Here is a 21,099-nt window from a genome sequence, read left to right on the forward strand (position 1 = left end):
GAAGTTATCCTTAAATTAGACGCTTGCTAGTTTAATCAAAGCTCATGGTTTTAAGCGGCTCACGCGTTTGCAGGAAGTGACGTAGTTCGTGACGAAGTTCCGCCGCTCTCCTGAAAAATATTAATAATTATAATATTCAAATTAAAAAATAATATAAATTATACTTGATATATACAAGCTCCAATTAAAATACAAAAGGAAAAAAGAAAATTACCTCTCTATTAGGAAGATGTGATAATAAAAGACATATATAGGTTTGACATATTTTCTTTTCTAGATAACTGGAGGCTGATTCTTCCATCCATCCCTTTTGCCATATACTAAAACAGTCTTTATTTTTGTTATCATTTCAAATGAATTTAATGATAAATTCTCAAAACCATGATGCAAGTTTTATTTGTTTCTCTCACATTTCAGAAATATTTTCTGCTTATGGTGAGGTTTGAACCTTGTCAAAAATTAATTTAAAAATTAAATTTGTCGTTCCATTATAAAATGCCAGGTCTATGTTGTGTTGAATACTCAAAATCAATACTCGAGTGATTCCAAAAATACTTTGTTTTTATTCACCATTCTGTACCTAATAATAATAAAAGGAATTTTTGAAATAGTTTTTAAATTACATTAATTTACATACATCTGAACAGTAACAGTGAAATTACCAAACACACAAAAGAAACAATAAACATCAGCTACTCTCTTTGTTTCTCATCAAGGATGACGATTATTCTCAGTGAATTCCAGCAACAAAACGCAGACAGAAATGGAATTTATCTACATTCTCCAGAAAAGTCTTTGAACAACAGCAGCAACAATGCTGAGGAAGCATGTTTCCATCATATTGGAGAAATCATTACCATCATCAATAAATGTCACTCTTGCAATCAATAACATAATTTTCAGCTTAATATTATCATAATTATTAGATGTTCGAATTTTATGTAGTTATACGAATGGCAAGGGCTTATTTACATTATGTGTTCAATATAGTGTTATTGTCATTGTAAATTGGAATCCACATTCTTTAGCATAGCAGCTCTATAACGATGCTAATGCTCAATCAAGATGAGGGTTTGAAATTTGTGTAGTGCAGAAACATTTCATAGCATCAGATCATATGTTCACATAGAAAATTAGGCTAACATTTCCTCACAGACTCACACTAATATACAGACGGAGATAAATGTTATTATTTCTGTTCATTGGTTGGCTGTTTCTGTCATCCCTGAATGAACCCATCAACCTTCTTGACCCACTGCATTTCATCAAAGTGCCACTGTCTTCAGTCATTTTTCGACCCCCCCCCCAAGGTTCAACTTTGTTCATCTGACTCGCCCCCACTCTGCCGATGTGGGGAGTGCGTGAGGTTAACAGAAGATCCTGTCTCCGGGTGCTGCTGCTTGGAGGAGCTGGACAGGTCGATGGCCACCTCCTCATCCACGTCCTCCTCTTCCTCCATTTCCAGGAGCCGCTCCTCCTCGGGCTCCACCTCCTGGGCCTCGCTGCGACCGCATCGTTCCGAGGTGCCACAGAAAGGATTACAGCGGGTCGGGTCCGACTCGGAAGGGCTCAAACACTTCTTGGACATTTCTAACGACTTTTTGTGCATCCCTGCGTGAAGAGACGGACACTCAGTTCAGTCTGCATCATCGAGCTTTATCTTTGCAATGATACAGCAAAAACAATGTGGAAACAGACTAAACATATATCAATTTATGTGCTCTTTGCTGACTTATATATATTATGTGTCTGTTATTAACTGTACTTCTAGTAAAAGTCATTGTTGGGACTAAATGTCAAAAGGTGTTTAAATGTTTTTGCTAAGTTAAACATAATTATAGTATTAAGCACAAATTTGAGGCAACCACAGAAAATCAAGACCATTTAGCTTTAACTTGTGATAATCTTTTAACATGTTTGCTGTTGTGTGTGCGTGCGTGTGTGTGTGCGTGTGGCACTGACGTGCATGCGGCTCACCGAGCAGCCAGGGGGCGCAGGATCCCATCATGCCGTTCTTGGCGGAGTTGAGGATGGACTCCGGCAGCGGGATGGAGTGTCGCACCATGGCCCCGTACAGGCCGTACTCGGCCATGACGCTGCTGCGGCCCCAGCACTTCTCGCGCTTTCGCCACTTTGCTCGTCGGTTTTGGAACCAAACCTGGAAGAAATATCAAAAACATTCAAAAACCGACCTGGAGGGAAGATCAAAAATATTCAAAACCTGACGACAAATAAATGAAACGCCCTAAATCGGCAAAAATTAAAGACTTTAGATTGGTTGCTAAATATATTTTAAAAATATGGATATATTTAAAACCTGACAAAACATATTTTAAATAAAAGAAAAAAATAGCAAACATTTTTTAACTGAAATTTTGACCTAAAAATCAGTTACAAATATATTTTTTAGAAATTAGGTTACATAAGTTTTAACAAACGTTCTACTTTTAAAAATACTTTGATGGATTCGTTTTTTAATCCTAAAAATTATACTACGATGTTGAGATTATTCTGACTATTGCTGATCAGCAGTGATGGAACAATGATGGTGTCACCTGTATTCTGTCCTCAGGTAGCTCTGTTTTCATGGCGAGCATCTCCCGCGCGTACACGTCAGGATAGTGCGCCTCCTGGAAGGCCTTCTCCAGCTCCTCCAGCTGATGGGACGTGAATACTGTCCTGCATGACCACAACATAAAGCATGAGTACACCCGGAACCAAAAATCTTTCAAAATTTTCTTTAAAACATTTAAATAAAATGCATTTATTAATAGGGATAAATTCTAATTTTGATAGAGACAAAAATCGTATTTATAACGTGCAAAGTGATCGGAAATGACATTTTCTGCTTTTACGGTGGGTTTTTCTTGAGTAAGCTGTTGATGTTGTTCTAAGAATTAAACAACAGGTGTTCTTCCTCACCTGTGTCTCCTCTTCTTCCTCTTCTGGGAGTTTGCGGAGCTTTTGGAGTCGTTGCGGTCAGACAGACACTCTTCATCTGCAACATCAACCAAACACTCGGTCAAGATCATCGATCAATCAGCAATCTGTCCAATCAGCATAAAAGCGCGCGCGGGAAAATGATGCAAAGAGACTTATACATTTTTAAATAATTAACAAAAACGAAATATTTTCCTATAATACACAATCAAAGCCATAATTATATAGTTTTATGCGCAATAACGTGATTTCTAAAGACTAAAATTATTAGGCTTTGTTTAGAATTTCAAAGTTCTGTATTAATAACAAATTAATCATTTAATAACAACATTTTTATGAAGCATACTAGTAATTAGAATCATTAAAAAGTTACAATCATTAGGATGCTTATTTCAGGGGCGGTTACGGGTCACCGTTTCGGACCACAACAAAAGGTGGTCTGCGTCATACCGGAGTACTGGTCCCGCTGAGCCTCCAGGTTCTGCAGATAGTGGCTGTCGGTTCTGGCCTGAAGCAGCGGCAGGTGCCCTGGCAGGAAACACGGTGACCCGGCTGGCTGTTGTGCTGCCAAGCTGCACAGGAACCCGAGACCGAGCGGCAGAGACCCGCCTGGAAAGGAGAACCCTCCCAGACCCGCGGGCACCTGCGGGTCCGCCGCGGATACCGCCACTGAACCCGAGCCACCACCAGGTTGCTGCCTCGCCTGAAGGTCAGACTCCAGACCCAGCAGGTCCGTGATAGCGAAACCTTTGGATCGGAATCCGGAGCCGTGGAGGCGAGACTTGTCAATCCCGTAGCCGGGGGACAACATCTTAACTTTGGGTTTCTCCTCAGTGAGGTCGTCCCGAGCCGTCATGGTTCTGTCACTGAGGAAGGTGATGATGATGATGTGGATGAGGATGCTCAGACTTAGAGGTTTCCGGGCACGTTCAATTTATCTGTCCCGGGTCTGCTGGGTGTCGTGGCGGGAGCCAATCAACAGTGAGATCTGGGATGGGGGCGTGGTTAATTTCTCCTCGTCCGGGGGATTAATTACCACCAATTTTCTTTCAGTTCAATCAGGATTTTCTCTGAGCAGCAGAGTAATTCTCCCTGCTTCATCTTCGACCAGGAGAGTAAAATCAGATCAATACCAATCAGTAATGATCACACAGGAGCGTTATTTTGGCACCTCAAAATACAGAACATTTTCAGGCAAAAAGAAAAATCAATATTTTATTACATTATGTATTACATTGAAAAAAACACGATAAAAGTCATACTTATTCTGCACTTTCATATTTTAAAACAATAAAATATTTTGTGTCTATTTATTAATGCTTATTTGTACTGATAACCTAAAGTGTGTTCCCGATTTTCAATGAATTTAATGGTATTTAATCTGTCTTTATTTGATTGGACTGAAATGATGACATCATATCTAGATCTACAAAAAAAACAGAAAAAAAAAACTGGATTAAAGTTTCAAGAACAGGCTCAAATTTGCTTTAATTATGTCCCATAAGCAGATTCCTCTAATTGCTTTTTAAAACCAGTTGACCATTTTTACCTACTCTCTCTCTCCGACACACACACACACACACACACACACACACACACACACACACACACACACTGGCACAGAAAACGAAGCCTCAGGATGAAAGTCTGTTTGTAAAATTAGGGCCAAGTTAGTGTTTAATCCGTCAGGATTGACTGCATGCTGGCAGGCTGTGCATGTGTGTCTGTGTGTGTGTGTGTGTGTGTGTGTGTTGTAATACTTTAAATATAATTCCTAAATTATTACGTTAAGAGTATTACTTAGAACCTTCATTTCAACATGGAAAAATACTGAAAAATACTGTAATATCAACACCTGAGAGGACTTTTTGAGTCATTGCAGTTTATTTTATAAACATGTTTTCATTTTTAAAAGTTTTAATTTAAATCACTTTTTAAATAAATATATATTTGTATAGAAAAACTTCTAATTTAAAGTAAAAATGAAAAGATAAACTAAAAAGGAAACCATATTATTTTACATGAAATTGTTTACTTTTCTCTATTTGCATCAGCATCACCGAACATCTATTTTACTCACCTATTTTTAAAGAATTACATTTTCTCTCAATCAACAGGCAACACTACAAAATGGGATTTAAAACTCCATTTAATGTGTTTAATGTGCACTCCCTCCCTTTGTACATGCATGAGAGGACTTTCTTATACATGATACATTCTCATCTAATACAAACCCTAACCCAAACCCCAACTCTGACCTTTGACCTAAACCTGATGCACCCTGAACCTTTAAAACAAATCCAAACCCTCCACTTTTAAAGGTGTAAAGACCAGACAAATTGCCCCGGCTTCCTAAAAAAGTGCTCACTTTGCTGGTAAAATGCACATGTTGGTCCTCACTATGTTGCATGTGCAAGTAGAAGCACGCACACACACACACACACACACACACACACACACGGAAAAAATGATGAGACAGTTTTGGAGTTTTTGCAGATTATAAAGGTTTTCCAAAAATCAGAACACCAGTTTGACTCATGTAAGCCGAAAAGAAGGTGCTACAGTTGGATTAAACTGTGTGTGTGTGTGTGTGTGTGTGAGTGTGTGTGTGTGTGTGTGCCCATGCAGAAACTTATGTTAAATTTTAAAACACTATGGATTACCATTATATGAAGAAGGAGATTTATTGATTATGTGGGTTTGAATAATCTTCAGATTAAGGTCTTTTATTCTTGAGCTTTTTATCCTCATCCAGAGTTTTATCTTCATCCTTCATGACTTGATTGTTTCATTTTTCATGTTTGTAATTAATTTACTGTCTGTTCAGACTGAGCGCTGCTGACCAGTGTTATCACCAACCTGCAGTACTACAGAGTACTACAGAGTACTACAGACAGAGTACCGTAGACAGAGTACTGCATAATACTGTACTATAGACAGAGTACTGCATAATATTGTAGACAGAGTACTGCATAATACTGTACTATAGACAGAGTACTGTATAATACTGTAGACAGAGTACTGCATAATATTGTAGACAGAGTACTGTATAATACTGTACTGTAGACAGAGTACTGCATAATACTGTACTGTAGACAGAGTACTGCATAATACTGTAGACAAAGTACTGCATAATACTGTACCATAGACAAAGTACTGCATAATACTGTAGACAAAGTACTGCATAATACTGTACCATAGGCAAAGTACTGCATAATACTGTACTATAGACAGAGTACTGCAAAATAATACTACAAATGGAGAAGTATAAAAAGAGTAGATGGAATACTGTAGATTAAGTACAAGAGACAGAGACCTGTAGATGGAGTATTGTAGATGGAATACTTTATATAAAGTATACCAGATGGCCTATTGTAGATGGAACACTGTAGGTGGGGATATGTAGAAGATGGACACGGAAGTGTTGGAGGACCACGTTAGCAACTGTTGCTGCTGGCAGGATTTGGTGAACAGAACCAGGCGGTGACGCCGGCGTGGAGGCCTCTGTCTGCTGGTGCCGAGTAAAAAAGAGGGGGCGTGTCTCCCCAGAGAGCTGCTGTGATGAGTGTCTGGGGAATTAGAGACGTTTGACACAAAGATCGGCAGACGCTCAAACTGAAAACAGGCGGAAACGCTCAGAGAAGCACTGCACACAGGCAGCTGAGGCATCATTCTGCATGAATCTCAGAAGAATATGCAATAACAGGAAGAGGGAAAAGAAGAACACATGTTGAAGATTTTCAAATATACAAAGATTTTTCAGTGCTGGGGGGAAAAAAGCAACTAAATTAATAATAACTGGAAAAAGGTACATTTCTGTATTAAAAGGATTATTTTGAAATGTTGAAATTAGGCAATGATGGCAAAATTATGCTAAATTTGCTAAAGCCCCTACGTCGTCGATAAAGTAAGGCATAATGACTGTGAACCAGTAAATATAAACCCGTCCTCTGATTGGTCCAGTTTAAAGTCCCACCTTCCAGCTGCTTCTCCAGTTAAACGGCAGTAATGAGTCCAATTACAGCAGCAGCTGTAATTAAATTAAAGACGTGCTGCTGTTGCGTGTGCTGCTCAGCGGCCTGTAAGCGATAGCAGACGGTTCCTGTTGCTCATTGTTTTCTCCTTCCTATTGTTAACTGGTGTCAACGGCAACAATAGTCTGGCCACGCGTCCGTTCCTGACCCCCCCCCCCCCCCCCCAGTCTCCACCTTCAGCCTGTGGCCCACTAATTATTCATAAATGCACATTTATGCAAATAGGCCTAATAGATTAACCTAATTCGGCGCTGTAAACAACTCTTGGGTTGGGATTACAGTTTTTAAATTAGACTGTCTGGAAGTCTGGACCATATACTCTTATATGATCCCCCCCCCCCCAAACACCCCCCACTCATTTACATTTTGTAATCTCAGGCCTGAAAGTGCAGTCGGCCACGCCAGACAAACAACAGCAGAGAAAGCTGTCTGCTGCCATTAGCGCTAATGGCTAATGATTAAAAATTTAATGCTGTACAGAGACGTCTGGAGCGAACGCCGCTGAGCCGCCCACCAGCTGAACACGTGCCGCCCGACGCATTAACCCTGATGTGCTACGCTAATTTCACAACCTGTGAGGTTGTTGTTTCCCAGGACAAGTGGAGCGACACCAGACTTGTCTCTCGTTTCCCGTTCCAGCAACAGATGTAGACACTTTCCTAAAGCCCGCTGCTTCTGACCTTTGAACCCTGCTCTGACCCTGACACCCTCGGTGACGCTCCCCCACCTCCGTTACCGCATGACCCCGGCCTGCAGCGGAGAGCGGACGCCATGATAATCAACATTTAAGGTTGTTGATTGCTTAGCAACCAACCAATCAGAGTCACATTTCAGGAGACGTGACGAACCAGCAAAAGATTTACAAATATTGCTCCAGTAATTCTGAGGATTTATGAAGGTTTGTGCATTTGTGATCACTGTTTTTTTTTTTTTTTAAATAAAGCATTATCAGTAAAACAATAATAACAGGTAATTAAGCCACTTGGCCAACATGCTGACGACAGTGGGGGTAAAATCAACTAATTCTTTATGAGTAAACTAAAAAGAGTCTACATTTTGACTTCAGCTGAACTTTACTGTATTAGGGTGATTTCATTTCATTAACCTCCTTCAGCCTGATCCTTCCATCTCTGCTCCTCTTTCTCTCCTCCATCTGTCACTCCTTTTTGTTTCAGCCCCTCCTCTTCAGCTGTCACCCACACGGGGACAACAAATCAATAATGGTGGGAATTCCAGTATGGACAGCAAAAACCTGTCCCTCATCAACTTCAGTGTCTTCATCGCCACCATCACCACCATCACCATCACCATCACCATCACCATCATCATCATCATCATCACCATCATCATCATCATCACCATCACCATCATCATCATCATCACCATGACCACCATCATTGGGACATGATGATGTCATATACCATCTTTTTCTTAATCATCACAGTAACTTTTGGTTTAGAGAACAAACATGTTGAGCTTCACCTCAGCCCTTTGTTGTATGTGTATGTGCGTGTGTATGTCTGCATGTGCATGTGTGTGCGCGTGTGTGCGTGTGTGTGTGGATTAGCACAACGAGGCTAAGGACAGATTGGAGGAGACAATCAGAGGACAATCGGTTTATAAACTCTCAAATATTAAATTACAAAAATCATCAAAAGTGAATCGCCACCGTCTCGCCGTGTATGTGACCTCAAGACCCTCAGAGCTTTTTTTGTTATTAAAAACACGAAGAACAACATGAGGCGTGACTGAGCTGAGCCCAGACCTGAAGGTTCCGGCAGCTTAGATGGAAGTTCTTGACAGGTTCTGCTGAGTGTGATTTGCACCAAATGAAGCCTTATGGTGCTGAAAATGACTGAGCAGGAACCAGGACCAGGACCAGGACCAGGAACCAGGACCAGGGCCCGAACAGAAACTTAAAATGAGCAATAAGAATGAGTCTTTGTGTTACTGAAGGTTTGTTGATTATGTTCAACCATATGGTTCCGTGTGTGCCGGCTGCAAATATTTAATAATCCACATTTGAAAAAGATTTATCTGCATGTCGTTGCTCTTCCTCAGCAGATTTGGCCTCCACCGAGTCACCGCCAGACCAGAATAATCACTGTAATAATCATAATAATCCAGTGTGTTTTATTGATTCAGTCAGAAGGTGGGATTTATTCTGATGATGTCATCTACATCGCTTTTGCAAAGCGACCCTCGTCTTTGTCGCTTTGGCCGCGTCTGAGATCTTGTGTTTTATCAGTCTGGGCTCTGTGGTGCATTCAGGGTCCTCTGTGATTGTTGCTTCCGTGGAGTCGCCCTATTGGCCGCTGATCTCATTGTAGCCACCAATCCAAGTTAGCAGGGATTATATGAGTGCAGCAGCATTAAGAGCAGATAACCTCAGCTTGCAGCAGTTAATCTGGCAGCATGTTAATGAGTCTTGTCTTAAATTAAAAGCAAATATCAACAGTCATTTGGCTAAAGGCAGCGAGTGCCCTCAATCACAATGCATTAAGTGATTTGACTGATAATCATGAGAGGAGAAACAATAAAATTAACAGTTTTTTAAACAGCAGGGGCACACATACATAATACTCAGATAGTTGCCATAAGTACGACGATCACCACAGCGTCAGCGAGACACCGAACACACCATCACACAAAATCAGGTAGAAGCAGTCAGGATCAGATTACATTCAATCAGATTAGTTTTTACCTGGACTGGGCTCATTAAAATGATTGATTTTTTTAGAACTCTAAAAACTAATCTTAACTTTATTTGGCTGATGCAACAGGCTAAACAAGTTGTATTATATAAACAGAGACCCAGTCAAAAATGTGTAAAAATACTGAGGGTGTGTATTTAAAGTGTGTCTATATGTGTGTGTGTGCACTGGGATGATAAATTGGAGCATAAAAACATGATTTCCCTCATCCTGGCTGTGGTTTTTCATTTGGAAGGCTGCATTATAACAATCCAATTTTCATTTACTAGCATGGCTGCTTCCTGGGGCAGGATAAAAAACGCGTTGTTTCATTATATAATGTTGGTACGGAGCAGCGAATATAATAATATTAATGGGATAATTTAATGCAATTTTCTTTATTTGATGCACTCTGACTCTGACAGCTAATCTGAAGCCATTGTTTAAAATAAATTGAAAAATGAAAGAAGTCCAAACAGCTAATCCTCTGCTGAGGTCAGCATGACCGCGAGCAAGAACAAATACCTCCACTCTTTCATATCAAGTCCTGCTTGTACTGCAGGAAATGCTGCCGAAGACTTTCCTTTTAATGACTTCCACAACAGACGATGTAAAACATTTTTGCCTTTTGATTAACTTTGTTCTTGACTACAAAGTCGATCCTGCTGGAAATCGGGATTGGCAAAATTGCTGTAAATTAATCCAAATTAGATTCAAATAGTCTCAAGACGTCACAAATACTTCTGAATGTCACCACACATCCAACGCTACTGACTAATGAAGTTCAAATTAGTTACAGCGAGCATAGTATTATCACATCTTCAGAAATTTGTCTCTTTCATCTAATTTCTGCCACTAAAGCCTCGTCTGCCCATCTCTTGATAACGCCTCCCGCTGCTGTCGCACACAGTGGAGAGCCTGAAGGACTCAGCATCTGTTCAGGGCTTCATAATCTAGAAAGACATCCTGTTGCTCATCGTTCCCCTTTGGGCTTGGAAAGGAAAGTCAGCAGCTTTAGGTCACTAGAGGAGGACTTTAAGGTTACCTGGGCAAGGAAGGTGATGAGCACAGGGACTCTAGTGCCTGCAAGTTGGCCCAGGTGAGACCTTGAGTGTACTGGACATCATTAGGGTGGAGAGGAGATCCATCAAGAACATCACAGAGCAGAGATGGCTCTGGATCAGGAGAGGAGGTTGGGGAGTAGTTAATGCCACCTGAACACACCTGGGGTGCCTGGAAGAGGGTGTGTGACGTTGAAAGACGAAGGAATTGTAGTTGCGGTGTGTTTGTCAAATGATTGTTAAACTATGTCAGCACATTTGTGTTTTCGATCTGCGATGATCTGCTCCTCTACCTTTCTTTTAGGCAGATGATTTGAATATTACACTAAACCTGGACCACTGCCTGACAAATAATAACATTTGCACGGGTTTGTTTTCTCGTTTCTAATGGCTCGTTTTGTGAGCTAACAGGAGGGTTAAGCCCTCAGAAGCAGAACACGCAGAATAATAATCACAATAATGGATAAAAACCCTTTAATCTGCCTCTTAATGTAGCCACAGTTGTCTAATCCACATCTTATTTGTTCTGCGGGATGAGATGGTGTTTAATCGACTTTGGTAGAATTAGTTATTCCTTATTACCGTCGTGGTTTTTACGGGACTTTCCTGGAAAATCCAATTCAACACACATTTTAATTTCATTTCTGTGGCTCAATCATGTAGAGGGCAATGTAAATAATCCAATAACATTAATCATCCTTTCTTTTCCTTTTTTCCTTGTTTTTCCTCCCAAAAATAAAGCAGGGGATTGGATGGCGTTCACTCTCCTTCATTGGTTTATTTAGAAGCTGTGATGTTTTTATAAAATGTCATCATGCCCCCAATTACTCATCAGATGAGAAGATTTCTGCCGTTAATCTGACAAACATTGTTCCGTCTTCCCTCCACAGCTGCTACGACTTTCGTCTTGTTGAGTGTGAGGAAATAAAATCATTGTTATCTTTTTAGTAAAAAATACCCACTAACAGTGTAATGTAACAACACTGTAACTATCATTGCTATAGAATTAGCTCCTATGGCTATCATCACATTTTGGTCACATTTAGACAGGTTTGAAAGATGGTATATTAAAGGTTGAATGATTTTAATTCCAGGATTAGTTTTAGATTTACAAAATCATGCAGATAATTTTGAAAACTTTTTCTGGCAGAAGTTGTCATCTTTTCAGTACTGTTTGTCCACAGTTTTGCTCTTCGTGTACTCTGCAGCAGATTGCAGATAAAAATAAGAAATAAAGAAGATGCAGCCTAATAAGGCTCAGAAATAAGGCAGCTCAGTCCAGCTGTCGCCGTGGCGACTGCTAATCCATCTGAATCTTCCCAGATGAAAGTGGAATCTTCCATCAATTATGATCCTAACATGCAGAATTATATCCTCAGAAATCCTTCAAATTATTCCCTAATAATCCTCCTGATGGGATCACATGACCCACATACAGCTGATACGTGACTGTGGTCACATGATCTAAGTCTCAGGTCAGATTTTTACATCATTCTGAACAACAACAAAGCAAAGTTGATTCCAATGTTCATATTTAAGTGTGATTTCTCTCACTTTATGTGATCCTTTTCTTTACAAGATGAACAAACATGAATAAAAAGACCAATGTTGTGGTATAATGATGATGCAGAAGTTCAGGATGGGAATTTGTAAAACACTGAGAGCAAATTAAAGGCCTTTTTATTAACAGTTTACTACAAATGCATTATATTAATACGGTGGCTCCACCTACTGGCAACAGGAAGCAAGCCTTATATGGTCATGTAGGTGGCCGCATCGATTTTTATCAGGAATAAACATTAATTATTTTACATGATTTAAGTGTGACATTAATTCAATGACTTTTTTGTAGTTCTGATAAATTTAGAGCCCGTTTGAGTTCAAACTCAACATTAGTTCATGTTTTTGTCATATTGATGTTATATTTAACATTCTGTGTGTTTTTCTGGTTTCTGTGTCGATTAAAAACTTAGCTGGATTAGAGACTAAAGTGATGTAATTTGTATGTAAATCTGCGGGACGATTAGGATCCACTCAGCAACGTTTTTGTTCCATCAGAGTGATAAAAGATTACGGAACCATTAACGTCCCGCGGCGGGCCATTAACTGATAAACAGCTATTAGAGGCTTATAGATTAAATCACATATATGGAGCAGACCGAGGAAGACCAGGAGGAAGAGGAAGCATTCAACTGTGAAATCAATAAAGTGTCGATACAACTGATTATTGTATTCAAGAAGACTGAATTTAAAGTGGATTATTTTTGATTTTGATCAAACTCTAAATATGCTACAGGAACTGCAGCACTTCGATTACTACTACGATTAAAAATATATGTTTTTTCCGGCAGAAGAATTACATATACCTTTAGTAAGTGTAGTTTTTTCGTGTTATCATTTATGATAATATTGTATCAAAAACAGCAATGAAGAAATAGTATCACAGACATCACTTTATTTCAACTCAGTAGTATTTTGATTTAGGAAAGTTATTTTTAACCATGAAAAAATGACCATTAAAATAATTACTGGATGTTTTGAGACACCTTGTTGACTGCATATTTATTTATTTTTTCAACTCATGAGACAGAGAAGATATTGTTTTATAAGTACTTTTCTATCACTAAGAATGTAAAAACTATAAAAGAGAATAAGTGGTATAAATAAAATGGTGAAATAAATAACCAATTAAAAATTAATCAAATAATGAGACTGAGTTAAACTAAAAGGTCATTTTATTTGTGTAACATTAGAACAACCAGACTGTCAGCGCTGGCCACTCCGAATTACGTCATAGACCTGCGCCGCAACGTCGACTGTAGTTTTCATAGTAAAAAGTGAGTAAAATGTTTAAGTGAAGTGTCTGTTGGTGTGTTCGGTTCTGCTCGGTTCGGCTCAATATGTAACCAAATTCGTTCCCGTTTGTTTGGAGGGACGCGTTGAGCTTTGTCCTAAGTCATCCTGCTAACCCTCCCCGTACGGTCTGTAGTTGGGCTAACGGTTAGCATCCGATGTTGCGTAAAAATCTATAATTTCATGCTCGATTAACGCCACAATCGTTAACAACCACGACTAATAACATTATATGTTGCATTAATTACGTCAGCCATTCGACGTCATTTTCTTGTTTTTTTAATTTACAGTTCAAGTAGTTGTAGTAGTTCCTGCTAATATTAGAACATTTTAGTCTTATTAAAATGTAAATGTTTGTTTTCATAACAGAAGTCCTACACCGACCTTCTCCAGCAACATCACTGATACGATAATATAAATGGCAACGTCCGAGAAAGTAGTATTTTATATCAAAATACCTCTGCTAAATGTAAATACGAAAACCTTTCTTGTTTCGCAGATGTGATTTATATGTATAACACAACAACAAAAAAAACCTTAAATAGACATAATGTAACAAAAACACATGCATTTAGCCCTTGTTGGTTATGATGGAAATGTGACTGGTTTTTGTCTGCCAACAGGAAATGAAAGCACAGAATGAGTCGTGATGAAGGTCCCGAAGTTGGCCGGAGTCTTCATCTTTGTGGGATTCCTGCTCACGTACTTGACGTTTGTCAAGCGTCAGCGAGACGCCGCCAAGCTCGATGGCCAGCGGCCGCCTCAGCACGGCGTGCTTGGCTGGACGCCGCCCAGGCACCAGAGGCCCACATTTGCGGCGGCGACCAACCAGTACTGCATCATGTTTGACGCTGGAAGCACTGGGACCAGAATCCACGTCTTCCAGTTCAGGATGGAGGATAGAGGTATGGCGGTTACCGTGGTGACGGAGAGCATCTATCCCTGTCTGATTTCCTCGCCGATCATGTGTTGTTGTTGCTGCAGGAGTTCCGTCTCTGCATCAGGAAACGTTCAGATCCATTCAGCCGGGATTGTCTGCCTACGCTGACCATCCGCGGGAGGTGAGCGCGATGACCGAAGACCCTTAGGTCAACGGACTGAAAGTCTCCGTTTCCTTTTGAATCGGTTGCTGAAGAACGTTCCTCTCAACCATGTTGTTCTGTTAGTGTTCCGCTGGGATTTCAGAGCTCCTGAAGGTGGCCCAGTCCACGGTCCCTGCCTCCCTGTGGAGCTCCACTCCCGTCCTCCTGAGGGCCACGGCTGGCCTCCGACTGCTGCCTGAACAGAAAGCTCAGGACCTGCTGGACACGGTCAGCATCTCATGCGTCAAATATCAGCTCATACGTATCATAATCAGAAATGTCGTCTATCAAATCTTCAAAACAATCAGTAATTTGACAAATCAGTCTGTGCTGATTTAACAGGATCTTCTGTTAGCGCCCCATCACCCTGAATAGGGTAGCTTTAGCTTTAGCTTTAGCTTTAGCTTTAGCTGAGCTGTGTTTTCATTACCTTTGGTCTGTGAGCACGTTGGCATTTACTGCTACTCGTTAGCTTTATTCTGTCAGCACGAAGCCTATTTGGGTCATTCCGGGTTCCCTTTGTGTCCAGGTGAAGTTGCTGTTGATGAAATCACCGTTTCTGTCAGGAGGCGACAGCGTATCAATTCTTGACGGCGTGGATGAAGGTATCGGTGGTATTTGCTGTAGAATTATCAGCTCCTCTCTTAAAATCCCTTCAATGTGTCACATTTAGCTAATAAACACACTGATGTTGCAGCTCAGCCAAGAGAGCTCCTGTTTTATAATCACTGCGTGGGCATTTATCTTTCCGCTGGCAACAAGTTAGTTACCCCCAGCTGATGCAATGAGAAGCTTCTCATTTCTTAAACGCCCACATCAAACGCCACATCCTGTCAGTCTGTTTGAGAAGGGTCAAACCATCGTCATACCTCAAGCAGAGAAACTGTCTAAAGTCATAAAGACTGTGGAGCTGTGGACGAAGGTCATGTGGTTTGATGAGCCAAGATTCACCCTGTTCCAGGGTGCCCCGGGGCAAGAAGAGAGGCAGATGAAGTGATGTTGCCATCATGCCCAGTGCGGACTCTACCAGCCTGGGGGGGGCAGCTATGATCTGGGGTGGACAGATTGGGAGCAAAGATTTGTGTTGTGCTGCAGGTTTGAGCAGAAAAAGGAATAAAAAGAAATAAATCTTTTACAGTGCAGAAGCTTATCGAAATGTGAAATCAAAGCTAAATGCCTTCCATCGGATTATTAGTGGCTGACCCTTTTTTTGGCTAGCTAGGGAATGTTAAGAGCATAGTCCAGAAAACCCAAGAACTCTCAGGCAGTAATTAGCATCCGCGTGCTGGTCAATGGTGGCAGATGTTGGTAGCCAAGCGGGACGTTAGCTACACAACGGGTTTAACACCTGTGGTTTTCATTTGCTGGGGGGAGATTCTGCCTTTGGCTTGTTTGGTTAATGAACGCAACAGCTGAAGATTGGTGTTTGTGGACTTCCTGCACGTCACTGAAGACCAGATGTAGACTCATCAGCTCCAGATGTTGCTACATTATTTGGGTCACTATCTATGTGAACTTGCGTGTTTGTGGACACACATGATGAAGGAGTCACATGTAGCTCTTGTGGAAACGTCGCTCGTATGTTTAATCCTTTTAAAGTCGTTCATACAAGCAATTATGTGTGTGTGGGATAATGTCCCATTAATCTGCGTTCGGATCAGGAATGTCTTCGTCATGCTGCTAATGGACGTCCTCCTCATCCTCGGCGCTCCATCTTCCATCGGCGTTATAGCAGATATTCAGCTGTTCTTCTCTGATGCTGATCCTCTCGCAGATTTATGACTTATTGTTAATGCCAATCTCTGATTGGTTAGCAGGAGGGCAGTGGGGTGCTAAGTGGTTAGCTTCCTGAGCTAAAGCCGAGTCTCTCTGCCTGTTTTGTTTGAAAATTGCTTCTTAGTGTCTCTGCATTAAAGTTTTACAGTAAAGCTCCTATGATACAGTTTTTATTGCTAAGCACCTACCTCCACATGCGACGAGGTCAGAGATCAGTGCTAAAAGGCTCTAATGCAGATGGCATTAGCCGTGGATGCTAATGACAACTTTGAGCTGAGCTACCGACATGGATTTGACCTCACCTGGAATAATATATAACGTCTGCGTTGAATAAAAGAACAATTTTCCCTTAGCATGTTAATAATTTTACTGACCAGCCCGTAATTACATTTGCAAAAAGAATATTTGTACTTTGAATTAAATAGAAATATTACGTGAAGTGAAAGGCTGTTTCTTTGATCATGCAGGAATTTTTGCCTGGATCACGCTGAACTTCATCACAGGTTAGACACACTCACACACACACATACACACTCTCACACACATTTTTTTCAATCTCTGTAATTCTTCTAGGTGGTCTACATCATGCTGATTCAGCCGTTGGCATGTTGGATTTAGGGGGAGGCTCCTTTCAAATCACCTTCAGTCCTCAGGATGAGGTAGGGCAGTAAACTACGAGGTCACTTCCTCTCCTTAAGCCCCCTCCTACGAGGACAATAAATTATTTTTCTACCTGCGCATCTAAGACAAAAGCACCTGTTAGGCTGCAACATCTCAGGACACAAGCGTCTGAGAGACTAACGTGTTAGCATGTCATGCTAACCATGCTGAATGTGCTTGGGTGCAGAAAACCATCCAGATGTCGCCTATTGATTACATCAGATCCTTCAGGATGTTCAACAACACACACACTGTTTACACGCACAGGTACACACACACACACACACACAGTTTGTCTGGCATCAGCTATTTCTGTCTTGTCATTTGTCATGTGATCTGCGTGCAGCTATCTGGGTCTGGGACTGATGTCGGCTCGACTCGCCATCTTAGGTGGTGTCGATGCTTCGCCATGTACGTACTCTGCTTAGACGCCTATCTCCTCTCCATGGCTCTGTGCTCACGCCCGCTTTCTGCCGTTTGTGTTTGAGCAGTAGGCGGCAGCACTGAGCTGGTCAGTCCCTGCCTTGCTCCAGAGTACTCAGGCAGTTGGGAATATGCTGAGGTTGTCTACACAGTTAGGGGTCAGAAGGCAGGTGAGCAGCGATGCCGTTGACCCTTGTCTGCTAGCTTTTGTGAGTTATGGTGTGTAGCAAGAGTGTTCCTGTGCGTGTTCCAGGTGAGCCGCTGTACGAGGCGTGCGTGACCAGAGTGGAGAAGTTCCTCTACAAGAAGCTTTTGAAGGTGTCTGAAGCTGCAGACGCGGACTTCTTCTCACTGAGTTATTTCTACGACAGAGTTGTCGACCTCGCTCTGCTCGGTACGATAATGCTACACTTACAACACCCCGTAGGTGACCAGAGATGGGGGTCAACTACAACTCCCAGAATGCATTTCAGTCACCGCTGAGCTAAATATAGAAGAGGATTATTATTTTAGCTGAGATTTAGATTTAAATATTTAACTTTAAAAAAAACCAAAAAACAATAATAATAATAATTAGACTTGAATAACAAGGAAGTTATTTGGTTAATGATTTGGAATGTTTTGTTTCAGGTGAGGGAGATGAGGGCACGGTCCACGTCTCAGATTATGTCAATGCAGCGAAAAGAGGTGAGATGGCACCATCAAGTGGGTGAAACATGGACTGCAGCCTCCGGCTCTGCAAAGATCAATGTTAGGGATTCGTTTAAACTACCTTAAGATGTTTCAAAGTAAATGTATCAACATTATCAATAGTAAAAACGTTCAAAATGCTCATTGATCTTATATAAAAGTGAATTAAAACTGGTGATGAACCTCCACCTGAACCTCAACAGACATGTTGGCTGTAGATTATGTGACTTCCGGTGCATCACTTCCTGTCTGTTCAGTAATCTGTAGTTTGTGTGATGTCATCCAGTTTGCAGCGGCCTTTCTGTCAGTCCTCAGCAGAGTCCATTTCTCTGTCTGGACCTGGTCTACATCTCGGTCCTGCTGCAGGAACTTGGATTTTCCACAGACAAACAGTTCAAGGTGAGAATTGCACCTGGACCAGAGCCCGACTTCCTGTTGCACCAGAACCTTAGTGTCCTCTGTTTGTGTCTCAGTTGGCGAAAACCATGAACCACGTGGGTCTCAGCTGGTCTCTGGGAGCAGCTTTCCATCACCTCAACACTCTTAACACACACTGATGCTTTTATTCTGGAAGAACTTGACAGCATCCTCAATGTCCTGGAGATCCAAGGCATCGTGGGAGACCCAGAGCCCCGGCCTGGAACCTCTGTGGAGCTGGACGTCCACGGTGGCACTTTACAGGTCACAAGCTCTTGTAACCATGGAGACCTCAATGCTTTCAGAGAACAATGAGAAGATGAGTGAGGACACATTTTAAACATTTCACTCGGCCCAAATCATCTTCTGGATCTTCCCATACCTGAAGTTTTAACTTTTGTACTGTTAAAGTTTGGTGTCATTCTCCAAACCGCTGACATCAGCAGCCTTTAACACATCTGTGACATCAGGGCTCGCTACCCAACCAGAAGATCCAGAGGTGGCCATTACCTTTCAGTCTTCTTTCATATTTAAAGGAAAAATAAAGACTGTACCTTGTGAAAAGATTTCCCAATGTTCAGGGAGAACCTGTCTTTTATAAACATTCGATTTCTCTTCTCCTACCCTCACCTATGGTCATGAGCTTTGGGTAATGACCGAAAGAACAAGATCACGGGTACAAGCGGCTGAAATGAGCTTCCTCCGTAGGGTGGCTGGGCTCTCCCTTAGAGATAGGGTGAGAAGCTCTGCCATCCGGGAGGAGCTCGGAGTAGAGTCGCTGCTCCTCCGCGTTGAGAGGAGCCAGATGAGGTGGCTTGGGCATCTAGTCAGGATGCCCCCTGGACGCCTCCCTGGTGAGGTGTTCAGGGCATGTCCCTCCGGTAGGAGACCCCCGGGGAGACCCAGGACACGTTGGAGAGACTATGTCTCTCGACTGGCCTGGGAACGCCTGGGGATCCCTCCGGATGAGCTGGAGGAGGTAGCTGGGGAGAGGGAAGTCTGGGCTTCTCTCCTTAGGCTGCTGCCCCCGCGACCCGACCCCGGATAAGCGGCAGAGAATGGATGGATGGATGGATGGATTTCTCTTCTATGAATAAGTAAAAAACAGTAGCAGCACTGACAGACAGGACCTTTATTTTGAAAATATTCCCCACAGTAACAAGCAAACAGCTGGCTGTGACACCCCAGGTCCAGCTGTGAGAAGCCGGTGCTTCATCAGAAGCTTAAAAACAAGGGTGTCGGTGCTCTAAGGCCAAGATGCACCTGGGGTTTCTGTCCTGGGCCCAGGCAAAGGAGTCACCTCCCCGGGAGGCTAAACCCACCTTTAATAGCAGAGAAGCCGTGTGAGCGGAGCAGGAAGTGAGTGAGCAGAGGAAGGACGGCAGGTGGATCCTCAGAGGAATGCGTTACACCAATCCCTCAAGCACTGCGTGCACGAGTCAGCCTGGTGCACGTTGGCATGTGTGGTGTCTTTCAGCCACTCGGTGAACAGCTCCTCGTCCTTCCTCAAAAGCAGGAACTGACCGAGCACCACGTACGCCTGCAAACACACAACCAGAGCAACACGATGTTGCAGTGCTCCCCGAGTTCAAGCCCCAATTTTGATTTGGACCCTTAACACCCCCCCGCCCCCATCCACACACACACACTACAACCCTGCTGTGCTGGCGTTCACCAGGCTGACCTTAACTCCCATGGACAGAGACTGGTACCCAGGTCAGGTCCAGTCTACACTATTGGGTCACATCCAGAACGTTTGCACCCACCTTGTCGAAGCCCTGCCGCTCCAGGCGCTCTCCCAGAACCTCACCAATCCCAGACAGCGCAGTGACGGGTTTGTCCCCCATCGGCTCACTCACAAAGTTCCGATGCTTCTGAGATGTGCTCGACATCCTGGTGGGACACATGAACCAGAACCAAAGGTCAGTGCTGACCTGATGTGGTCCAGCTGCTCCCAACTAAAGACTTAGATCTCTATAGTGTCATAAATCTAGAATTAGCTCATCGATGTGATGAAGGTAAATCTAAATGGAGTTTGAAGCCAGTTTGACGAGTTCAACCAGGTAGCGTGTATCGTCAGAATGAGTGATCAGATTTACCTGTGGGTCTGGACCAAGACACTAGACCAGGACACTGGACAAGGACAACAGAGGGACTTCAGCACGAGGAGGTCCGGCAGCAATTAGTTGGGCAGACGTCACGTGCGGGAACAGCTGAGGACCAGGTAGAAGTTCAGGAGTGAGCACTCGCACCTGATCGATGCCTTTTACTGCGGAACCCGGAAATACACCGAGGATGACGTCACGATGCAGATGCTCAAAAATCGTTTAGAGTGAAAAGATTCACAAGAATCCCAAAACACAACGTAAATGAAACACACATGTAATGAATAAAATAAAAAGACATAATAAGATAGCGAACTGAAGAGAGGTGAACCGAAAGTCATCAAGCTTCACAAATGAATTCCTTC

The 21,099-nt window shown here is 42.3% G+C and overlaps 3 protein-coding genes and 1 long non-coding RNA gene across 6 annotated transcripts; 1 reads left to right on the forward strand and 3 right to left on the reverse strand.

The window, feature by feature from the left end:
- Nucleotides 1–1,312: 1,312 nt before the first annotated feature.
- Nucleotides 1,313–3,815, reverse strand: vsx1 (visual system homeobox 1 homolog, chx10-like). The gene is made up of 5 exons (XM_057048305.1): nt 3,391–3,815; nt 2,923–2,998; nt 2,556–2,679; nt 1,963–2,158; nt 1,313–1,611 (listed from the first exon to the last, which is right to left on the reverse strand). The coding sequence occupies exons 1-5, from the start codon at nt 3,794–3,796 to the stop codon at nt 1,313–1,315; spliced, it is 1,101 nt and encodes a 366-aa protein (XP_056904285.1). The 5' UTR covers nt 3,797–3,815.
- Nucleotides 3,816–13,488: 9,673 nt separating this feature from the next.
- On the forward strand, nt 13,489–19,195 carry entpd6 (ectonucleoside triphosphate diphosphohydrolase 6). 3 transcript variants are annotated; one of them, XM_057047463.1, is made up of 14 exons: nt 13,489–13,565; nt 14,205–14,486; nt 14,566–14,642; nt 14,748–14,891; nt 15,193–15,268; nt 16,907–16,942; nt 17,013–17,098; nt 17,287–17,366; nt 17,446–17,510; nt 17,591–17,692; nt 17,776–17,916; nt 18,153–18,209; nt 18,499–18,611; nt 18,686–19,195. In XM_057047463.1, the coding sequence occupies exons 2-14, from the start codon at nt 14,231–14,233 to the stop codon at nt 18,767–18,769; spliced, it is 1,317 nt and encodes a 438-aa protein (XP_056903443.1). In that variant the 5' UTR covers nt 13,489–13,565; nt 14,205–14,230; the 3' UTR covers nt 18,770–19,195. The 3 variants fall into 3 exon arrangements, with proteins under 3 accessions (XP_056903443.1, XP_056903444.1, XP_056903442.1); XM_057047464.1 differs by lacking the exon at nt 13,489–13,565 and adding an exon at nt 13,598–13,704; XM_057047462.1 differs by lacking the exon at nt 13,489–13,565 and adding an exon at nt 13,710–13,728.
- Nucleotides 16,219–18,541, reverse strand: LOC130533786 (uncharacterized). Its single transcript, XR_008952671.1, has 2 exons — nt 18,402–18,541; nt 16,219–18,258 (listed from the first exon to the last, which is right to left on the reverse strand). It is a non-coding gene; the product is annotated as an uncharacterized LOC130533786 (long non-coding RNA).
- A 551-nt stretch (nt 19,196–19,746) lies between the features above and the next one.
- Nucleotides 19,747–21,037, reverse strand: LOC130533783 (barrier-to-autointegration factor-like). Its single transcript, XM_057047474.1, has 3 exons — nt 20,729–21,037; nt 20,396–20,522; nt 19,747–20,169 (listed from the first exon to the last, which is right to left on the reverse strand). Exons 2-3 carry the CDS (start codon nt 20,519–20,521, stop codon nt 20,023–20,025), a joined length of 273 nt encoding a protein of 90 aa, XP_056903454.1. The 5' UTR covers nt 20,522; nt 20,729–21,037; the 3' UTR covers nt 19,747–20,022.
- Nucleotides 21,038–21,099: the final 62 nt, after the last annotated feature.

The sequence above is a fragment of the Takifugu flavidus genome, chromosome 11 (assembly GCF_003711565.1).
Source record: "Takifugu flavidus isolate HTHZ2018 chromosome 11, ASM371156v2, whole genome shotgun sequence".
Classification (NCBI taxonomy): Eukaryota; Metazoa; Chordata; class Actinopteri; order Tetraodontiformes; family Tetraodontidae; genus Takifugu; species Takifugu flavidus.

Excerpts from the sequence above, each read along its gene's own strand:
- vsx1 (XM_057048305.1), bottom strand. The coding sequence starts at position 3,796 with ATGACGGCTCGGGACGACCTCACTGAGGAGAAACCCAAAGTTAAGATG. Across the intron at positions 2,999-3,390 it reads TCAGCGGGACCAGTACTCCG|ATGAAGAGTGTCTGTCTGAC; the intron begins GTATGACGCAGA and ends TTGATGTTGCAG. Across the intron at positions 1,612-1,962 it reads GCTCGGTGAGCCGCATGCAC|GGATGCACAAAAAGTCGTTA; the intron begins GTCAGTGCCACA and ends CTCTTCACGCAG.
- entpd6 (XM_057047463.1), top strand. The coding sequence starts at position 14,231 with ATGAAGGTCCCGAAGTTGGCCGGAGTCTTCATCTTTGTGGGATTCCTG. Across the intron at positions 14,643-14,747 it reads ACGCTGACCATCCGCGGGAG|TGTTCCGCTGGGATTTCAGA; the intron begins GTGAGCGCGATG and ends TTGTTCTGTTAG. Across the intron at positions 15,269-16,906 it reads TCTTGACGGCGTGGATGAAG|GAATTTTTGCCTGGATCACG; the intron begins GTATCGGTGGTA and ends TTGATCATGCAG.
- LOC130533783 (XM_057047474.1), bottom strand. The coding sequence starts at position 20,521 with ATGTCGAGCACATCTCAGAAGCATCGGAACTTTGTGAGTGAGCCGATG. Across the intron at positions 20,170-20,395 it reads AGCGGCAGGGCTTCGACAAG|GCGTACGTGGTGCTCGGTCA; the intron begins GTGGGTGCAAAC and ends GTGTGTTTGCAG.